Source organism: Triturus cristatus, chromosome 2_2, assembly GCF_964204655.1.
Source record: "Triturus cristatus chromosome 2_2, aTriCri1.1, whole genome shotgun sequence".
Taxonomy (NCBI): Eukaryota; Metazoa; Chordata; class Amphibia; order Caudata; family Salamandridae; genus Triturus; species Triturus cristatus.
The window spans coordinates 661183015-661205129 of NC_140582.1; the positions used below are offsets into that span (position 1 = coordinate 661183015).

The following is a 22115-nucleotide window of genomic DNA, read 5'->3' on the forward strand; positions in this document are numbered from 1 at the left end:
ACAGATGCCTAGGCCTGTCCCCGGTAATGTGAGGTCCAGAATATATTTTATGGCCTGGATGGCCTCACCAATCATGCCTGCAGATTAAGCACTGCTCTACTGGCCATTCCCTGGGTGCATCGCATATAACAGTGGTGGCAGCGTATAATGTTCTTACAATCTATTGTGCAATGTTAGACCTGGCACCATTGGCGTAGGTCTCCCTTCTATTTTTTGTCACTTTTTGTCTCCTTCGTGGTTGCTGGCGATAGACGCTCTGGGCGCTGTGCCACTGCCATTCATTGTCACAGCGCGAATGCTCCTTATTATAAATTAACTGTATGAACTAGTATAGTCTTAGTAGTGCCAAGGAACATGTTAGGAAAGTCGAATTTAGTATGCTTGAGCTTCAAATATTAACGTACATCTGGTAGTGGTGATTGTCTTTATATTCTGAGTGCGCAACTACCGCTTTTGGAAAGCAGGTATCTTTTTGTCTAAACCTTCCTGTGTGTTTTCTTGGTATGTGTATTGGCCATCTGGTTTAGAGGGCCAGGGCAGGCTGAGGCCGATCTGGGTCGAATGGAGGAATCTGCCGTTGAAGTATGGGGAGGGGGGACCCCTTTGATCTGAGCAGGGCTGTGCCTGGCAAGGTGAATGATGGCTCCACCTCCCACTGGGCATCTGATGGTGGGCCCCCTCTCCCTGAAAGGGAGGATGCCACCTCGTAAATAAAGTGACCCAAGTCGACACCAAACTGGTTCTGGCCGGGTCGAGTGATTTGTAACTTTCTCAAGAACAAAGGCTTTTGGGGTATAAAGATCTGAGCTGAAACCCCTTCATGGTGTGATACTTCGGGATGTAAAGACGAACCTCTGACCGCATAACAAGAGGGAAAGGACTTTGAAACTTTCATCCATCTACTGAAGCAACTACCCAAGGGCCTGATTTGAGCTTGCCTCCTGCCGAAGTCTCAGGGACATTAGACTTCATTTGTCAGCAGCCCGGATTCCTCTTGAAGAGAATCCTACTTGCAAGTCAGGCATCTGTCGAGAAAACCAGGGTCTCTAGTTCTACTGTGGGGAACGCCGCATTTGACTTGCTACGGAAACTATTGCTATCGCCATTGGGGGCCGCTGCAGCTGAGGAGCTGTGCCTCTGAGTCCCCGCATTTGACTTGCTACAGAAACTAATGCTATCGCCATTGTGGGCCGCTGCAGCTGAGGAGCTGTGCCGCTGAGTGCCCGCATTTGACTTGCTACGGAAACTATTGTTATCGCCATTGTGAGCCACTACAGCAGAAGAGCTGTGCCACTGAGTGCCCGCCTTTGCCTTGCTACGGAATCCATTGTTGTCGCCGCTGTGGGCCGCTGCAGCTGAGGAGCTATGCCGCTGAGTGCCAGCATCTGCCTTGCCATGAAAACCATTGCTATCGCCATTGTGGGCCGCTGCAGCTGAGAAGCTGTGCCACTGAGTGCCCGCCTTGGCCTTGCCACGAAAACTATTGCTGTTGCTAGTGTGGGCCACTGCCGCTGAAGAGTTGTGCCGCCGAGTGCCCGCATTGGTCCTACCACGAGGATACTACGAGAATCAGTACTATCGCTATTTTGGGCCGCCACTGCTGAGGAACTGTGTCGCTGAGTGCCCACCCTTGTTTTACTACAGAAACCATCGCTATTGCTATCGCGGGCTGCTGCAGCTGAAGAGCTGTTCTGCTGAGCGCCCATGCTAGCCCCTACATCACAAACCTTGCCATCTTCTGTGTGTGCCGCTGGGCGCCGCCTTCTAACCCCGTCCTAGGATTAGCGTGAGTGCACGCCGTGTACTGCTGCAGCCGAGGAGCTGTGGCCGCTGAGAGTCCGCCTGTCATCCCGCACCTTCCCCGTGAAGCTGTGCGCTGTGCCCCCTTTATATCCAAGGGACATTGTGCATAACCAGGCTGCCTAGGCCCCGATCTCAAACCAAGCCCGTTCCACCCGCACGCACGAGTGCTTCCATCGCCCTGAATGAATCTGTAATTATGTGCATTGTGGTTCTTTGAGCATTTCTCCGTTTCGTGCTTAACCTATAGAAAGATAACTATTTTTCTATACTTGCTTGTGGTGTCCGTCTTTCCAGCATTATTGTGTATGGTCATAAATGCTTCACAAACTGCCTCTGAGATAGGCCTGTCTGCTTGTGCTATGTTAGCACAGGGTTGAGCAGGGGTTATCAAAGGGTGTAGCCCCCTTAATCTGATTCAGGAAGACAGGTCACTATTTGACACCGGCGCCAGCCGCTGCCAACTGGAGGCCCCCATTTCTAACATGCAACCAGACCTTTCTTCTGTGTAAAGAGAGATAAGACTACCAGTTCTGTTTAGGTAGAGTTCTGCTGCTATGTAAAACTCAGAACCTTGCACTGGGATCTCATGTGTCTGTTGAGTACTTGTATGTGCAGGGAGTGTGTACCAAATCTATTGTAGTAGGATTCGGTGTTGTAAGAATCTAAGTACTGTGACCAGTGGGATCTATATTGGATGCTCTTGGTTTTACTATGGCACAAAATGAAGTATGAGGACAAATACACAATTTCCTGAGCATTAAAAAGTTCAATAAATATCCAGTCCTGCCGTCATCCACTTAAAGCATATTTCTTTCCTTTTTTATTTAGTTCCAAAAGGATCTTGACAGGTGCAAATAATCATAGAAGTAGTCAAAGTAGCCCACACTTGTTTCGTCGGTGTGGCAACATTCACCACCGACTTCCTCACGCCTCGATCCACAAAATTCTGCACTAGAACGTTGCCAGTGCGACGTGCAATCCCCTCTTCTTGCTTCGACACACACAGGGTTCAAATTAATTTATCAATACTACTGGATATTACACAACAACATATAAGTACCGGATTTGACTTAATTTTGATTGCCATCTATGAATGAGACGTTTTTTAAATAAATGATTTTGCTCAGGAAATTGTGTATTTGTTCTCAGGAGTTCTTTTCTCCTGACAAAAGATGGAGGTGGTGGCCACTTTTTCCCTTGAAGCACTGGATAGATATGTGGTTAATTTGAGATATTGGGCACACACAAGATTTGCGCATCCATACAACCGTGCCACAAGTCTATTGTATGAAGTATTAGAACAGCTTCCAACAGACAATGAAAATATATTGCCGGCATTCCTGTAGCTGGAGGGTGGAGACACAGAAACTAAGGTGAAGGAGGATGGAGAGAGGGACAATTTTTTAACTTCAGTAAGGACCATGTTAGCAAGAGGCTGCTTATTAGATCTCCCTGAGCACTGCCATTTGGCACATGGTATGGGTGAGGGGTGAAACTGCAGTGTCCGTTGTTCATGAGTCTGTCCTTTTGTCGGTCTCTGACAGCCAAGTGTAGAGATCTCATACTTAATTGTCCCCATGCTTCGGATCCTCCTGCTTGGAGTCTGCTCCTCTGCTACCTGCTGGGAGAGCCATCACATTGCAGAAAGGCTTTGTCTGGAGAGTGCAGTTGAGCACTTAGGGCTGAGGTATGCAATCTACGAATTACAGGAAAGTGAGCCAACCCAATCCAGTTGTAGCTTGGAAATGTGTAAAAAAGTGGGGTGCAAAACACCCCACTTGTTTGAATCAAACATGATTCTTGTGTAAAGAAGGGACTGCTCCACTGAGTACTGGAAGACCTACTGTGCAACCAGGGCTGGTACCTGCATGAGAGCCAGTCTCCCAGGGGTGAGGGGATATCACATGAAGTACTTCTGATGGAGGAGCTGAAATGTCTAGAAGCCTGTATGCCTGCAGAGAGAAGGAAGTATTGTACCTGAACCTGCAAGTTGACAGACACTTCAAGAGGAGAAATCTAGCATATTCCCAGTGTGAGGAGTTCCAGAGGAAGCTGATTTGTCTGAGAGAGAAGCCAGGTGGTACCCATGTTGTGAAGGGGGTCCCCTCGGCCAGTCTGTACAGTTCCAGAGTGAACTGCATATGTTTGTATCCAGATCTAATATCTCATGTTGTCTGACAGTTTGTTCTCAGCCTATGAGACAGGTGCTGATGCTGCCAACACTGTGAAAGAAAGTCCTGTATCTACCAAAGTTGATAGCCTGAATCAGCCCCGCAGCCACAATTGCTGGAATGCCCCAATGTGAGAGATTTGGCTTGTAGACCACAACCGCCACACCAGAACACCTATCTGTAGATGACTTGGAGGGACGCTGTCACAGAAGATGGGTATTGCTAAGCATATCTGCCTCACTAATCACCCTGGTGAACTTCTCCTAAGCAAGGTTTCTAGCACGACCACCACAGGACAGGAGCTGCTGCCATCTGGGCAGGACCCCAGCATGCATCTGCTGTACAGCCCAAGCAACTGCAACAACCAGCAAGTAAATCAAAAGACTGTACCTGCATTGGGAATATGAGACTAAACATGTACAGATGAGTCTGGTGCACATGCTAAGACTTTTTGCTGAAGGGGGGTAAAAGAGACATTGAAATGAGTTTCATAATTGACCTGTGAATTTGTCCATCTGCACCTGCGCATATTCCTGCATAAACCTGTATTGCACTGGGGGCTGTAAATATAAGGTCTCAACATTGTTTGGAGGAAGGGGAGTCCAGGAGGTGGTGCAGTGCTTGACTGTTCAACACAACTTATCTTGCTACTCTGTATGTTATTTCCATTGAATTTTGTAGTATTTAATTCTGTTGGGTGATTAAAGTACTTTCTTTCTACATAAGAGATACGTATTGTGCTGGACATTATATGATTGTGTCTTTTGGCAGACTGTTGAATTCTGAGCTCTTGCCACTACCACAATGAGAAGCCTTGGACTGCTCACCTTCGCTACCCTCAGAGTCAAGTGTGGAAAGGGTTATACTTGGCCCATTTTGTAGAGCCATAAAGCAAGGATCTCAGGACACCTATGGCAAAAAACTCAACCACAGTGGATGGTTGCCTGTCCTGTGGCAGTCCCGAATGAGGTTTGAAAGTAAGTATTTTACTTTTGTTGAACCTTTAACAAAGTTTCAACAAAACAACAAATAAAAAGACAAAGCAAAAGCCTATATGTGTTTAAGTCTTTCTTTTGTGAACAACAATGTCATAAATCCAACAACATATCGTCATGACACCAAAGTAAAACAAATGAATAGCGAATAGCATTTTGACTTTAGGACTGGATAAGCCATCTCAACAGTAGCAAATCATACACAAGAGGCCTTACATTAGCTATTAAAATGCAGCCATGTTAGTAAAGTTGATACATTATACAAGTCACACTGACAGTAAATTAGAAGTTACATGTCTCATGTACAGTCTAACAAATAAGCTGCCTAATGCAGATCACAAAAACCTAATGGAGAGACAAATGGGATAACTTAACCATCCTCAAAACATGAAAAATGCAATTAAGCTAATGGCTGAAGGGGACTTATCTAAAGCCCATTCTCTCTTTGTAATCTTATTGTACTTTTTAAAGACCTAGTTACATGATGTATGCGGTATTGTACACAGCTAACGCTTTCTGCACCCATATCTAAAGACCATTTACGCATAATAAAAGCATCACATGCCTATATACTTTCATTAAAATTCATAAATTATAAGACAAATATAGATTTTATGTTATGCTATCGAAAGAAAAGGACACAGTTCATAGATCACAAACCCTGGGCCTAACTTCACAGCCTGCAATACAGGGACTTCTGGATACCAAGTTGGAAGAAAAGGAGCTGTAATATTTCCAGTGTTTATAATGGAGCAAGCAGAAAGAAATTATCATATTATGTCGCGTTATAGTAATGGTTTTAATTCAGGCAGTGACCATGCGGTTTCAAAAATGATAGAGGAGGCATGTGTTATTTTTAAAACAATACTGTAGGATCTATTTACTTAATTCCGTACCTTACATGTGACCATGGGTCTTTCCTGTGTGTGTACCTGTGTCCCCAGTAACAGCTGGCTACAGGACTGGCAGGAAATCAACAAGTCTTTGACTTTTGACCACCTCCTACGCCTAGTAAAACGGCCTTCAGTACTGCTCCGTAGAAGACCCCCCAATTGCGCTGGACCGTTGCTGGTTATCATGCTGCTAATCTTTTATTAGGAATGGAATCACTCTTTCTGAACATTACTCATCAAATCAACAAAATGAACTTTTTTATTATGAGTTTTGCAGGAGTGTTTGTAACTTCTTAGCACTTTGTCACTGTGAAAATGTATGTGTAAAGAACTGGTCACCAACAGATGAAACATGATTTTAAGGCCCTGAAGAAGCACATGTAGTGTCATGAAACACGTGTTGGCCAGTAATCAATAAATAAGTATTCAATAAAAACCTTCTTTTGTGAGAAAGAATCCCGAAGTCTGGACAATTTAAATTGATTCAGACCTCAGACCGAGTCTGTCTTTTTCTAATTCTAGAAGAGGTGTGCTTTGACGTGGCAGCTGTCTGGCTGGAAGTGTCTCCGTTTCCCCTTCCTTTCTTAAGTTATTAGCACTAACTGGGAACTGGACGAATGATGTAGCCTTTTACCACACCTTGGGCCTTGTAGTTTCTCATTGTCAGCTGGGCACAATAACTGAGTTGGGCCAACCTTATGTTCACCATCCCATACTCCAGTTAGGTGTGAGTTGTGGCCCTCCAAGTGGCACCACTGAAGCAGGAAGGCCTTTGGTCTTACCCTGTGCTCACTAACACAGTCTCTTACTTGGCACACATTGCAATCATGTCCATGTCTTGTATGTATTATCTTTGCAAGCAAAACATGGCAGGCACACATTGTATCTCATTCTAGTTGGAACTGATACGGACGGTGGCCTCTAGTCATGCCCGGTGCCCCATACACTTGCCCCAGTACCTCTGTGGAAGACTTGTGCTGTGAGCAATTGCAACTTACTAATTGGGATCAAACTGATGAGTCCATAGAAAAAAAAGACATTGCGTGCAAGTTTCATAAGGTAAAATTGAACAATGGGAGATAACTGTTATATCCAATCCAAACTGTGTTTCTCATTTCAACTCTCACAGAGGAGTTATTACCAAACGATAAGAAGTAGTTAGATGGACAACAATAAACCTTTCTTGAAGAGAGAAACCATTTCCGTTGACATCCATTTTTTATTTGATATAAATATTTCCAGTGGATTTTGCAAGATCCTCTTAAATCTACCTCAAATCGTTTAGTAGTCAGTGGCAATTTGACTTAAAGTTCTGATTGTGAGTATGGACCCAGATGTTAAATTGACTAAGTAGCTGAAAATATGTAGTATTGGCTTGTGCTGTTAACAAAAATTAGCTTCATTCATGGGGACAGGCTGGGCACTCACACGTCCAGTATTAGTCAAGGTAATACTCATAGAATTAAAAAGTGCTGTTGCTACATAAAGGGCTTAATTGTGCTATTGTACTTGCAAATACCTCTTTTTGAATCACAACCAGATATATATTTTTTTTAGATGTTATGCTATACTAAAGGCCTAATTACGAGTATGGCGGTCCTCATGATCGCCATACTCATGGTTGCAGTCTGACCGCCGCAACCCTAGTGGTCCAACTGCTGTATTAGGATTGTGGCTCTGGGACTGCCATGAGACCGCTGCCTCTGCTGGGATTAATGGATCCCACTGGGGCGGCGATCTGACAGTGGTAGGGATATGCTGGCGGTGCCTTTGCCGCACCGCTGAGTATATTCCGAGTCGCATTTTGAACCGCCCATTTCATGGATGTGAGCCCGCCATGTAATGGGTGGTGAACATGCAAGTAAGGGGGCTCTAACAGGGTCCCCTGCTGCTTTTGGGCCTGAGGGTGCATGCGGGGGGCAGATGTTGTGTCCCCCCCTGGAATTGTCCCCCTGTTCCTGCACGGTGTGGAATGCTTGACATGGTGCATGCCACACCATGCAAGAACAAGCTGCAGGCTCTGTCACAGCAGCAGTCTGCTGTTAAGTCTCTTCTATGAGCCTAGCACAGCAGGGGCGTAACACAGGCCCCCGCAGCCCCCGTGGTGCAGGGGGGCCGCAACCTCCAGGGGGCACCCTCAGCACAACACTTCGGCTGGAGAGCTCCAGACTGAGTTTGGAGGGGCCCCCTCAAGTTTTGTTACGGCACTGTAGCACAGCCGCCACCTTGAGACTGCTCCAGCAGCGCCTGCCCACCATGGATTTAAGTTGTAATCTGGTATGTGGGTGCACCACGGGCTTGGCGGTCCTCCTGGCAGCGCAGTGGTGGCAGTGCTGCAAGAGAACTGCCAAAAAAAACCTTAGCATGACTTGTCTTTTCCCCGAACTCCTAATACTAGCTCTAACCACAATACTGGTTTCCCTGATACCAGGATGTACTGCAGACCAGTTGTGGGCCTAAATCATGACCTCCTCCCAGTGTCATTATGGACTGATAAATAATGCTTACAGCCATGAAAAAGCATTTCGAGCTTGATTTAGGATAGTTGTTTGTAGTTTTGTTAAGAGAAAGGAATATAAGGGGTTTTAAAGATTAAATTCCCCATTGAACATGCCTTACTTAAAGCACAAATGTAAAAGGACACTATTTGGAGACCATGCGCTGTGAGCCCTAAGCACTACAGCTTGGCTAACAGGGTGAGGCATTAAAAATACATCCTGTAACAAGTTCCCACAAAATAAAACAAAAAATTATTTCCAAAGAATACTGCGAATATTGAAAAGATGATTTCTATTTGTTGTTATTCAGAGTTGTGCAGTACTTGGTACTGAGTGCAGTAAAGTTGTTTCAGCAGAACGTTGGTGCGGATTTGCAGTGAAAAGCTAAGGCAGGGTGGCTGCCAGAATTGGTGAAAAGTGCAGCTATGATAGAGATCATCTTATTAAAGAAGAGGTCTGCCAAGATGTTGCATTTATAATAGCACATGATTCAGATGAAGGTTCAAGGGTGGATTCAAATAATCATGGAAAATGCTGCTTTGGAAATATCGCATGCAGATAGAATTATTTATTTGAGAGTAATAATCTGTTTTTTTCTATACGAATGGTTTCTTTTTTGTAATATTATTCTTTAAAAGAAAAGCCAGTCGTTGTTAGCAGTCTGGAAATAGGTAGCCCACCAACTGTGCTCCATGTTCCAGAGATTGGGTTTCTTCTCATCCAAGTCTTTATTGAGCCGCGCATTTTATTTCTTGCCTGCCTGAAGATGCTTAGTTTGTGAACGGATCACATTATCGAGCGGCAGCCCAAGGACTTAAGATTAGATTTTTAGTCCTAAAAAAAGAAGAGGGAGGACGCGGACGTCACGACAGGAAGTGACGTCACGAAAGGTGGCTTGCACCATCACTCATTGCCTCCCCTCGCTCACCCCTTAGATGCGATTGCATCAGAGAAGCCAGCGCGTGAGCAGCGTTCTGAATGAGCTTCGATCTCGCCCCGGAGAGGCCAAAGAGTGAATGTGTGGCTCCATTTGCTCCAGTTATCGAGCTCCCGGTAAAATAAGTGGGGGGACGCCGTCCACCCGCGTAGTACCCCGACTCGAGCACTGCTCATCAGTCATTTTAAAAATCACAGTACTGTCAAGGTATGTCTCCTTCATTGGGTTTGGCTTTTATTACACTTTAGTGCCATTCATGAGAAGTTATGTATTATTATTTTTTGCAAGTTTATATAGCGCTACATGTTGCCTTGGTGCTTTGTACAGCTTTGAATGTGTTTAAGTTGTTGGGATAGCAGAAGAACAACCGAATGAGGTGCATAACATGGAATACATATTCCACACTCACTGACACCCCCCCCCTAGGCTCAGGTCTTATGCACTGCCTATGTGTACCAAGTCATGCAATAACATGAAAGTGACCCTCAGGATCTCAAATGGAATACACTTTTTGTTCATGTCTTATTGGCTCGTTACGTTGTACCTCTTTAAATGGGAGGATTAAATCTTACAAACTCTCATCAAGCCCAGAGTAGAAGCCAATGTCCACTACTTCACAGAGTCATGGTGTGTAGTGGCTCATTCTTCGCGGGAGAATTGTGGCCCTGTAAAAATGATCAGCTCCTTTTTCATCTGCATTTTATTATATTATCTTCTATGAGTCAATTCCTGTCTATTTTTCCCATGTGTACACTAACTTACAATAAACCACAGCAGCTCTTCCAGTGGTATGGTACTAGAATATTGTAGACAAAATACTGCCTGACATAAATAAAATGCCCTGAATATTGGCTTGTTAGAAATGAGATTTCTGGTTGGCTAGGGCTTGCGCCTAAGCCAGGCAGGAACCACCACTCAAGTCAGGGCAAGGGAATAACACGCTGAAGATAACCCCTGCTCATCCCCTTGGTAGCTTGGCACGAGCAGTCAGGCTTATCCCAGAGGCAATTTGTAAAGCGTTTGCGCAAAACACACATACAGCAGCAACACACTAGGCACACTACAAAAGAAACCCCACACGGTTATATAAAAAAATAGCCTTTGTATTATCCAAAACGCATTAGAATCATAATCACGCATATACACTGTGCCAACTGGCACTAGACAATATTTACAGGGGATTATATACACAGGACAGGGCCAATCGGGCCACTGTCAGACCCTTTAAAAAGCACTAGTAACACATATTAAACAAAACCACTAACTACTGGCGAAAAACTGTACTTAGCTTCACCTTAGGCATAAAACATCAGGCATATAATCACATTACGCCCCCTCTGTAAGTATAAACACATTATGCAATAGGCATCATAAGCATAAAACATATTTTACAATAACTCACAATTAGGAGGGCACCTTAGTGACACTCCCCAGGTGCATACATCTCCTTCGGACATTGCACCCTATCAACACCATAAAGCTGAGCCCGTACAAACTGGCCTTCTGTGGGGCTCAAATGCCTCCTTGTCCAAAATGTCAGGGCTTGCAATCCTAGGGCTTTCCAAGTAGCCCTCTGGTTGCCAATGCAGCAAAAGTGTGTCACGCACTGGGAGCCGAAGGGTGCATCGCACCCCTTCCTTATCATCTAAACAAGAAATGCCCCCCGTTGCAGCTGCCCGTACTCTAGCGGTGCAACAGTGGAGAAGTGTAGCTCAATGGTTAGAGGAGGCATACCCTGAAGCAGAGGTCAGACCCGGGGCCAGGGTTCGATTACCGACGCGGCAGGGTCCGGACCCCAATTGTCCATGGACTCGATAATTCTCGCTTCGGTGCCCACTCTAAGCACGAGTTCACACTATGCAGCTCTGGGCAACAAGCTTGCTTAATCTCCACAACGCCCCCCCCGCGGCGGGATGCCTGGCTTTCACCTTGGGGATGCCCAGTACGGGTTATCTCACAGGGAAAAACCAGGACGGGTTCCCAATGCAAGCGCCGAGATGCCCAAGGGTAAGTCGAGCGCTATACAAGAACATACATACAACTGCGTAGCAGAGAAAGCTCTGGCACTAACTGTGCCTAGGGGGCCCCCCTTCAAAGGGTGCCTTCCGGTGCTGCTCTCAGCACCAACAATGTGGCCTCTCAAAATCAACACTGGCAATATCCGTGCCTGAGGGGTCCTGCTCTGGGGCTCCAGAACCAAAATGCTCCCCAACGTTGTAGCTGCCCTCCAACAGCTGGATCCTAAAGCAATTAGCACTCACGGTGCTTCGGGAGCCCCACCTTCCCAGGGCAACTCTTCACAGGACTCCGATGCTCCCACAATGCATCAAAGAGCCCCATTCACCAGGACTCCTTCGGGGACTCCGCTCCTCATCATCTAGTGAGCCTACGGGGCTCTGGCACGATCTAGGCTGCATGCGGGGTCTCCTCACCACAGGGGAGCCCCCCTTCCTCGGCCTGACTTCCTCTCTGCCGGCCGGCCACGCCCCCAACCAGGCCCTGCGGCCTAGCTTCCGGGTCTGGCCGCTGCGGTGATGTCTCGTTGATCTCGGCGGCTCCTCTGGGCGTCGGCAATGGGGGGTAGGCTCCTGCTCTAAATAAATAGAAATGCGGGGTAGGCTCCCGCTTTTCAGGAATGTTTCACTCCAGAGGGCACAACATGCGGGGTGGGCTTCCGCCGTAAATTAACACCAATGCTGGGTGGGCTCCCGCTCAGAGGGGTACACAACAACAGGGTGGGCTCCCGTTGGGAATCCCCACGCCAGGATTCCCTCAGTGTGCATGTTGCAGCCCAGCACTGCAGGGCACGAATGCCATCTTCTCCTGGCAGAGGCTGGAATCCGCCTCCCTGGGGATCCAGCACAAAATATATAGTGCTCTCAAGGTGCTAGGGTCCAGGACTCGGAAAGGGGCACAGCTGGGCCCAGGCAGGCCAGCTCACAGGGCCCACCAGCAGGGAGGCAGTCCCTCGTGGCGGTTCCTCGTGGGGCCCAGCGGCAACAAGTCACCAGGAAGCGCATAAAGCACAACCTTTTCATGGTTCACAGCCCCAATATTTATATACCACTTTTTCTTTGTCTGCCCTGGCACAGGGCTTGAGGAAATCCAGCCTCAACTGGTTCTGGGGGGTGTGGAGCACTTTGTTTACAGGGCTCCCACCCTCCTTTGTCAGGTTGGACTCTGTCATCAGACACACCACAGGGGGGAGGAGACAGCATTCACCTAGGCAGGCACAGACCTATTCAGGGTCAGGGGACTACTCCTCCCACTACTCCAAAGGCAGATCTTCCATTCATCCTAGCGCTGACTCACCCTGCCCTCCCTGGAGCCACACACACCTCACCAGCCCCTGTCACTCCAAAGCCAGACATGCAATCCACATCAGGCAGGCAGACACATAGCACACAGAAATGCCAACTTCTAAAATTAGCATTTCTAAAATAGTGATAATAAATCTGCGCACACCATTGCGCAGCATTTATTATTACTATTCCAACCATACCAAACTTGACCATGCAGCTCCTCCCATATTAGGAATTACCACTGAAACACTTATCAGGGAATCCCCAATGCATTCCTATGGGCGGGCAGCCTCACAGCAGTGAGAAACCAAAATGGCTGTTTGTCACTACCAGGACATGTCACGCACTTAATGTCCTACCTTTTACCTACAATACACCCTGCCCATAGGGCTAGCTAGGGCCTACCTGAGGGGTGACTGACATGCAGTAAAAGGAGGGTCATAGACATGGCACACACTTTAGGTGTCACGTCACAGCAGCAGTAACACTGCGCGCACAGCGCCTGCAATGGCAGAAGCCTGAGACAGTTTTGAAAGGCTACTTTGGTGGGTGGCGCAATCAGCGCTGCAAGCCCGCCAGTAGCATTTCATTTACCAGCCCTGAGTATCTGAGATACCACTTTATAACTTACTGACAGGTAAATTAAATATGCCAAACAGGAGTAGAGCAATCTTACCATGTTTACCACAGAGAGCACACACACTTTAAACTGAACAGCAGTGCTAAAGTGCCTAAAACCACCAACACCATGCCAGATAAAAGGCTAGGAGGAAGGCAAAAAGTTCAGGGATGACCCTGCAAAAAGGGCCAAGTCCAACATGGCTACATAACTTTTGTACATTGGAGTTAATGACCGAAAATATAGAGTCTATAGGATGATATTTTGGAAATGATATATTGTCCACAATATTTATGGCAGACTATCGTTTTGTATATATCATTGTGGCACACATAAATTTACAACACCTTTTCTTGAAAGATTTCTCGCTTCATTGGAGCAGCTGCAAGATCAACAGTAACTTTCAAAAGCATTACAAATGCTGCTAGGTCTATCTTTAAATTGTGTGAAGCAGTGTTTCCCACACTGCGGTCCACGGACCCCCAGGGGTCCGTGACACATAGAAGCAGTGTTTCCCACACTGTGGTTCGCAGACCCCCAGGGGTCCGTGACACATTCCCAGGGGGTCCACAGGCAGCAGTTTTAAAAGCACTGCAAAGTTCCTTCTATAATTAGCAGTTTTCGTGCAACACTAAACGTGTCAAGATAATACCAGTGATTAATGTACCTGCTGGAGAGAGATAAGAGTTGTGTCCAGTGGCAGCTTTGAGTTATCTAATGTAGCACAGAGGGTTAATATACCTTCTGCAAAGAACATGTAACATCCATTTTAAAAAACAGTATTTTATGTGCATAGGTGAGTGGGTTACTGCTTTTGTCACAGAGATTCTTTTGTTACTGTGCAGTTCATAAGTGACAACCGTAATCTAGCACACTGACCTATGAACTTTCATCAAAGTGCTGCTTGCAAACTGCATGGTACAAGTTAGTATCTTATGTTTTTTCCCAGTCTTTCATTATCCTGATGTTGCTAAAAAGGTTTATTTGGGTGGTAATACATTTTTATTGTTAAAGTCAATGCTAACCACTGTGTTATGTTCTGAATCCCATGTTTCTGCTTCTCCAGACCAAGCACTCTTTACAAATGCCTACCAGTAGGAATGACATGTGATTCCTACACCTTGTAGTCCCCTTTGCCTTATATAACATTTTCTATTCAATGAATTACAAGTATGATTCATTGTCTCTATACGTGTGTGATGTAAATTACTCTGACATCCTTCAATGTTATGAGAGATGCTATAAAACTAATGAAATACATGTGACAGAGGGGCTATGGAGAGACGAGAGGCACTGTTGGAGGGTGATAATAAGGGAATCATTGAAGAACCCCAACAATGATTGTCGTATCCTGGTGCATAGAAAGCACGTCATTTACTATTCGTTACAAGCTAATACAATTCAATATATAATGATAAATGTAGTTTAGTCTGCACCATTGTTTCCTAAAGTTCTTGGCAGGAGAGCCTCCCAAAGCCCCCTTTGCTGTATTCAGGCTCACTCTCTGCACTTGGTGTGCACTGTATGGGGACTGGTCTGAAAGCATTTGCCAGGGCTGCCTTGGGTTTCCAGTCTGGCCCTGGCAGGAGCCTCGTACTGCGAAATAAAAAACCAACCATTTAAAAGTTAGTCACAGAGATGCAGCACAAACCTTCCCATTAAAATGTTTTGTTTTTTGCAAATTCTTTCAATATGAAATACTAAGGGGGATATTTACAAAAGAAGTGGTGGAGCATGTTGTTAGCCTCCTTGGCTTAACGACACGCTCCGCCACTTCAGAAACGCATGACTGCACCCATATTTACAAGGATATGGTGCAGACTTGCGTTTTCCCCTGCGCTGGCGCTACACTTAGCAGTGTAGCGGCAATGCAGGCACCCTTGCACCATAGTGCAAGGGTGTCTGTGTGCAGGAGAAGATTGTTTATATACAGGATGGTCCCCCTTCTTGCACATAAACAATCTTGAAATGCAGTTTTGACACTTCTTTGTGTGCTGCTTAATGCATACATGGAAGTTACTAAATGCCATTTTTTTTAAAGATTGTTTATGTGCAGGAATGATCACCTTCCTGAACATAAACAATCCAATGTGTTCTGCTATATCCATGTGTGCTGCACAAAGCAGCACACATGGAAAAAAGCAAAAATGAGGAGAAATAAAGCATTTCTCCTTATTTAGCCAAGTTAAGACCTGGTTTTCCCTGGTTTTAATTTTGGCACTTCCTCCTATTTAGACTGCCCTTGTAAATAGGGGGCAGAGGCAAAATCAATGGGTGTGGCGGTGGAACGCCCACCGCAACACCCACTGCCCACCCCTTTCCCGCTAAGCATTGCGTGAAAGGGGGCCTTATTTACAAAGCAGTGTTAAGCCATGTTAAGTGGCTTAACACAGCCTTGTATATAAGGCGATGCCCCTATCGCCAAAGGATCGTCACAAAACGTGATGTTCTCATGGTGATATGGGCTTGTAAATATGCCCCTAAAATCCTTAGTAATTTGAGTATTGTTTTGTGTGTACGTGTTTATTTTTTTCGAATTACTGTTTTAACCCTTTCGCTGCGGCGGGAATTCCGCCGCAGCGCTGGGGGGTGCGGGGGGGCAGCGCGGTGGCGCGGTGCTCATGACGGAGCCGCTCCGTCATGAGCCACGGTTGAGCTGTGCTCATGACGGAGCGGTTCCGTCATGACTCCGCCCAGTTGCGTTGTCCCCCCGCACAGGCGGGGAAACAGCGCCGCGTGGGCGGCGTGGCCGCCAACGGTCGTGGCATGACGGAACCGTTCCGTCATGAGCACACGGCAACCGTGGCTCATGACGGAGCGGTTCCGTCATGAGCGGGGAAGGGGTTAATGTTTGATATTTAAATCATACAAATTGCTTGGGGGTCCCCGGCTTCCAGTGGTGACTCAGTGGGGGTCCTCAGGAGTCAAAGGTTTGGGAACGACTGGTGTAAAGCATTAGTGATGATTATGAAATGTTGATTGATGTTTAGTTGCTGTGTTTAACAGATGTTGTGCAACACTGCAGACTCACTTAGGGGGGTTATATGATTTTGAGGGGCTGAGGAGGGGTGTATTACTCCACTGTTGTGGTTGACTACAGCACACTATATTTGAGATCTCTGCCTGCCTGGTGGCGATGTCTCTGCCCTCAAGGGAGCCCCAACCACCGGGGGTGCTCTGAAGGTACTGAAATGTGCTTATATGCCTTTATGTTTCATGCATTTGCACAGCAAACGCATTTGTCTTTTAAAAACAAACTAACAAAAGGGGATTGTTTTTAGAAAAGAAAAAAGCTGTTAACCCAGATACCCTGGGAGTTTTCTCTCAGGCTGTGGTGGGCATTTTCTTTTTTTTCTGTTACGGCCCACCATGCTTTTCTTGGTTGTCCAAAATAGGAAAATACCTAACTCACAGAAATGGGGTCGAACATCTATAGTACTTACGCTGTAGACCCAAAGACACCCCACTGGGCCATCGGAGCAAGGTCTCCCGACCTAACCAGCGGGTGCTCCGCCGCGGTAACGTGATGGGCGTCATCACGATTAAAGATAAACAGATTGGGCAGACAATCAGCCTGGCGGACAGGGTACCCCCGCCATGTTTTTAGTAGCAGCCAAACTCTCAATAACTCTTTACTCGCCGGGACTTTCTTTGCACTGTGACTACATATTTGATAAAGAGGCCAGGAGAAATATTTATTGAAGCCCGATAGAGAGCCCAAGGGCTGTGTATTCTCTCTCTTTGCATTCCACTGCACCTTTGTCCCTTCTTGGTCTCCAGGCCTGTCTTTGTTCTCACAGTTTGATTAATCACAACACATTGATGACTTTAAATAAAGACACAGATACATTTCAGTGGCAACTAAAATATTCCACTTAGAACAAGTGCACCTCATAATTTCACACCAAACACTACAAGTAGACTCTAAAGAACCTCATATTCAAAACGTGTCTCCCTCGTGCCTGGGAGGCAGTTAGATACAAGCCCTGTGATGCTAAATTTTACGTGCAGTTTATCCTTCCAGCCTCCCTACATTTAATCCATTTACCTCGCTTTGCAAACAAAAGCAAGCCTGCAGCGCGCGCGGCTCCTCCCAGCAGAATGTCAATACACAAACCATGCGAATCACAGCGTGAAACTCTTCTCCGCGGCTTCTTCACTACTAACAGCAAACAGCTCTGTGTCTGGCCGTCATCCAGGCACGAGTCCCATACTAGAGAGTTGGTCGGGGGGGGGCGCTTTCGTGTTATTACTTGCTGAGGTGCGGAAGTTAAAGTTTCTGTCGGATCCACCCCCTCTCTTACCTTTCAGCTGCTCCTCGTCGGTGACGTCACACTGAATGAAGAGGGTCCTGTGGCTCCCGTACTGAGTGTCCAGAGAGACCTTACACTCCTGCCCTGCCACGGGGTTCAGGTCCACCAAGGCTATCTGTGTGCGCACGGAGACAAGAGGGAAGGAGGGAAACGGCGTTGAAAACAAAGACAAACAACCACCTTTTTTAATCGCCGTACAATAGATACACTTCATCACAGAGCAGGACGCTGCTGCAGCGGCACGTTCAGAAAGGAGTGTGGCCTTCCAAGGAAAGTGGTATCCCGTAACAGCCTAAGCGCCTACAATACGGGAACCGCAAGGAAAGGCGCACCACAAGTAATTGACAGATGCAATGTCATGGAAACATACTGGAAATATGTTCTGTGCATGTTACAGAAATGCAAGACTATATTAGAAAATAACAGGCACGCCAATATTCGCTTTTACTAAAAGAGAAAAAGGAAAGTGCGTGCCGGCACTTAGGCACCCATGTGGGGCTGTGTTGGCTTCCCCCCGGTGTGTCGCACATGCAATAATAAATCATCGCCCCCGAGGTCCTCCTACTCGCAACCGGCACATACACCCGTGGGCACGCAGGGAGACGATCGCCAGCGCACACTCACCGCAGCTCCCTTCTCCAGCAGCACCTCGACCAGGGCTCGCCCTATCCCCTGGGCTGCCCCCGTCACCAGAGCCACTTTGCCGTTCGCGTACATTGTGCTTCACGGCAAACGGTTTCTCTTTCTCTCTCACAGCAAAATGTTTCTCCTCTCTTTCCCCGGCTCTGCCTGGCTGCTCCCCCGGCTTCTATTTAGCTCGCGTCCTGCTTCCAGGTTGATTTAACGTGCACAGCTGTCTTTCTCCTCTTCCCTGTGTTTTTGTACTTTTTCCTTCCCTTCTGTCCTGGCGAGCCTGCGCTGTTTCCGCACTCTTTGGCCCCTGTGTGTTTATGCAGAGTGGGAGGGATGGAGTCTTGTCAATACTACTTATGTAGTTCGAGGAAAGCGGGCTCGGTGTCACCTGCCCACAGACTCGCTCGCGCCTTCCCTCTCGCTATGCCATTCTTGGAACTGTCTGCGGTGACAGCCAGCACGAGGAGAATGAATTCATGATGACCATTTTCAGTTCTTAGTGGAAAAATGAGCCCAAGTGATTGCGCGCGCTCAAGAGGGGTTCAGTGATAACCAGCAGACACAGATGTGGCGCTCTCCTTGATGACGTTCGCACTAAGCGAGATCAGCAATCCGACGTATAAAATCTGTGTGGAACATGTCGTTTCTTCCTCATTTCAAAGGGAGACAGTAACGCTTGCTCGGCGAACAGCCCGCGGTCAATACCTCCGTGCATAATCTTTCCGGTTTCTGAGTGGACATAATTTAGAAGCCGAACTCCTCAACTTTCGCATACTTTACTAAAAGGACTTTACTTGGGGAGGAAGGGAATTCCTTTCTGGTAACACAAAAGGCGTTATATATATATATATATATATATATATATATATATATATATATATATTTGTTAAAGATGGATGTACCAGCCCTCCGCTGTTCAATATGCCTGCAATTTCTGAATTGCTTTGCTGTTTTTTTCCTCCCGTGTTTATTTTGTTTCGGAAAATACTCAAATTTCTCTGCAATAAAATAAAGATGGATATGGTTGAAGGACAATTTACTGAAAATACATAATAGAAAGACGAGCGAGTTAAAAAAAAGCGCATTCTTTTATTGCAGAGTTTTATATAGCGCGAACTTGATCCGAATCCAATCAGGTATCAGAGCGCTTTACATAGCACCAGTTACGTTACATGAGGACACACCTTCATTTTTATTTTGGTTAAGCACGGGGAGATTAAGTGATTTGCCCAGAATCACATGATGTTTTAGCGTTGTTACCGAGACTCGAACCCAGTTGCCCCAGGTTCGAGCTCAAGCGCCCTAACCATTAGACCAACTCAGCTTGTTTTCTTTTGGGAAACTCTGATACTAAATCAATTCTTAGTAGTAGTCTTACCAGTAACATTGGTAATATTGCTGGTAATTTATTAATATCAGTCCCACTCCTCCCATCCATTATGTCTACTAAACAAATCCTCCAGGGCTGACTTTTGGCCAAAGATTAGTGACATGCGCTGGCAGTGCTGTGTGTGCACAGTACAGCCTAGAATGCAGTGGTGCACCTGAATGCTTCGAATGTGCAGGTATACACCCCGCACAGCCACCTCCACAGGTGACCCTTCCCGTGGACGAGTGGATGGCGGATTGCAGAAGTGACTCTTGAAAGTGAAATGATCCCACAAACTAATTTAGCTCTATGACCAGCTGGTCTTATACATAGTAAAGGTCCCTGGTTTACCCTCTCTTTCTCTGGACAGTGGGTAGAGTGCATTTTTCTTGAGAAGAAGATGCACATTGTCTTGTAAAGCCTTCCACTGCAGAGGGCATTAGCGCCAATGTGTAGACAGTATTGGTGAAGTTTTGGCATACTGAAAGAAAATTAATCCCACACGCACAGCTATATCGGATAGCTATTCCATCAAAATTCGTGGAAATCCTCCCCACTAATAGTAGGAGGTTTTGATCCTATGAAAGACTCGCAGGAGAAGGTCATGTCTTTTCTTTTTGACTGTTTTTCTCTATCAGAAAAGAAAGCATGAGCACACATAACAAGAATGATGAAAAAATACACCATCATAACCAACAATAGAGTAGCATTTTAGTGTGCCAAGGACCTCCCAATAAGGACACCCAACAGTAACCAGTCCAATGTATAACAATCTCTACAGAGCTGCGATTCACGCTCTTCTCTGCTACTCTAGTACAGATAAGTACTTCAGTGCTTGTTTTTTACTTTGCATGTTTATTATGGCTGTCTATCACCAAGTCTCCTCATTGCAACTTTGTCTTTGTGACTTGCATGGTCATCACACTGAATTGGTTTTTCTCTTATCCAGGCCAAATAACGAATTTCTCTCTCTTAAGTCATTGTTGGCCAAACTAACCACACTTTTGTGTTTGCTATTCTTCAGAAGGGCATCTGATGTTGGAGCCATAAATGTTGCAAATAGGTCGTTTTCTCAACATGGGTTCACCTTCTATGTGACTAGACGTACCAAGACAATGTCCTTATTTTTTGTTGTTGCCTAGTTTATCCTTATTGCAAAAAGTTATGTATGGTCTAATGTCTCCTTTGCCATTGATCCCAAATGTCTCCTTTTAGCCTCCTTTGGCTTTTCAATTGCTGATTTCTTCCAAGGCCCCTTTCCAAACCAGTATCTCCTACTCCTGCTAGATGGGTTGGATGGATTATGGCTGGAGCTGGCTTCGATGTGTCTTTGCTCAGTTTCCACTCTGTGAGAGGAGTCAAGGTGTCCGAAGTGTAGTAAGGACTCCCTTAATACGTACATACATTGTTAAGTTAGCATAACCACGTTAGAAGTAAGAAAGCCATCTTGCTGCTTTTGCACACGACACTGCGTTCACATGTTATTGCTTAAACGAACTGCTGACTCGAGTTTTGCCTCACACGAGAGCAATCTGTTGTTACCATCCCGAGCTCTGCGCAGCGACCTTGGTCTGCACACGATGTGACAAACAGTCTGAGTTGTTAGACAATGCATGTTTTCCACTCTAGGTTGATCGACCCACTATTTAGTCATAACACACGAGCAGCTGCACATACCTGAAAGTTGGTGCTTTTAATATCACAGACATCATGTTTATTATTCAGACCGAAGACGAGCCTTCCTGCGAGAAGACTCCTGATGCTCCTGTGATGTGATTTCACTAAGCTGATCTTTGAGGTATGGGGTCCCCTATTCAAGCCTAAGAGACCTTCTGTTAGTCTAATAATAATATTAGCTTCTTAGTAAAGGGAAGGTGGTAGTATCCACTGTCATTATAACATGATCACCCCTTTTATATTCTATGGAATTGTAACTATGTTGATGGTTTTGATTTTAATCATTTGTCTGCTTGTATTAGCCAAAGTACTGCATCTTAGGACACGTGGTCTATAAAAATAAACCCTTTTTATTTTCACCGTGTCTCTGTTGATTCTTGTTGTGGACTGATGTGAGAATAATATACGAACAGGTATTTTCGATTCCCACCATTCCTGAGTATGTACTGAGTCGCTTGTTCTGGGTTGTCTTTTCATTGGGACCGCCGAGCTAAATCTCGGATAACGAATGGGACACTTATGCTAGCCGGATACTGGGTTCTGGGTTCTGAGGTGAGTTTCTGGTACACCACAACTCACTGAGGTCCTGGGGTTCTACGCATAGTTCTGTGTATAAGCAGAATCCCTGCAACATGGCGCACCTAACGTTTGGTCTATGAGTTGAAACGCCTTAGTAGTGCTCGCGTTTGTCCACAACACCCTCATTCTTGTTTCCGGATAACAAGTCTGACGGATTTAAACCTACCTAGGTCTATTGATATAGGTTCCTTCAAGCTTGATCATTAAAAAGGTTATTGAACCCTTGTGCTACTGATAGTTTCAAGTGTGTGTTGTCCTAATGTCGGTGGATATTGCGGCGCATAGCCGTGCAGCTCTGAAACGTCATTTGACGCATTATGGGGTGC

At 46.0% G+C, this 22115-nt stretch overlaps 1 protein-coding gene across 1 annotated transcript in view; it reads right to left on the bottom strand.

Annotated features, from left to right (window-relative positions):
* HPGD (15-hydroxyprostaglandin dehydrogenase) overlaps positions 1-18901 on the bottom strand; it is a 354979-nt gene extending 336078 nt beyond the window's left edge. Inside the window, exons 1-2 of the mRNA XM_085641853.1 lie at positions 18156-18901; positions 17523-17646 (exon numbers count right to left, since the gene is read on the bottom strand). Of these exons, the coding sequence (XP_085497979.1) occupies positions 17523-17646; positions 18156-18248 (217 nt within the window). The 5' untranslated portion in view covers positions 18249-18901. The remainder of the gene's footprint in view (positions 1-17522; positions 17647-18155) is intronic.
* Positions 18902-22115: the final 3214 nt, after the last annotated feature.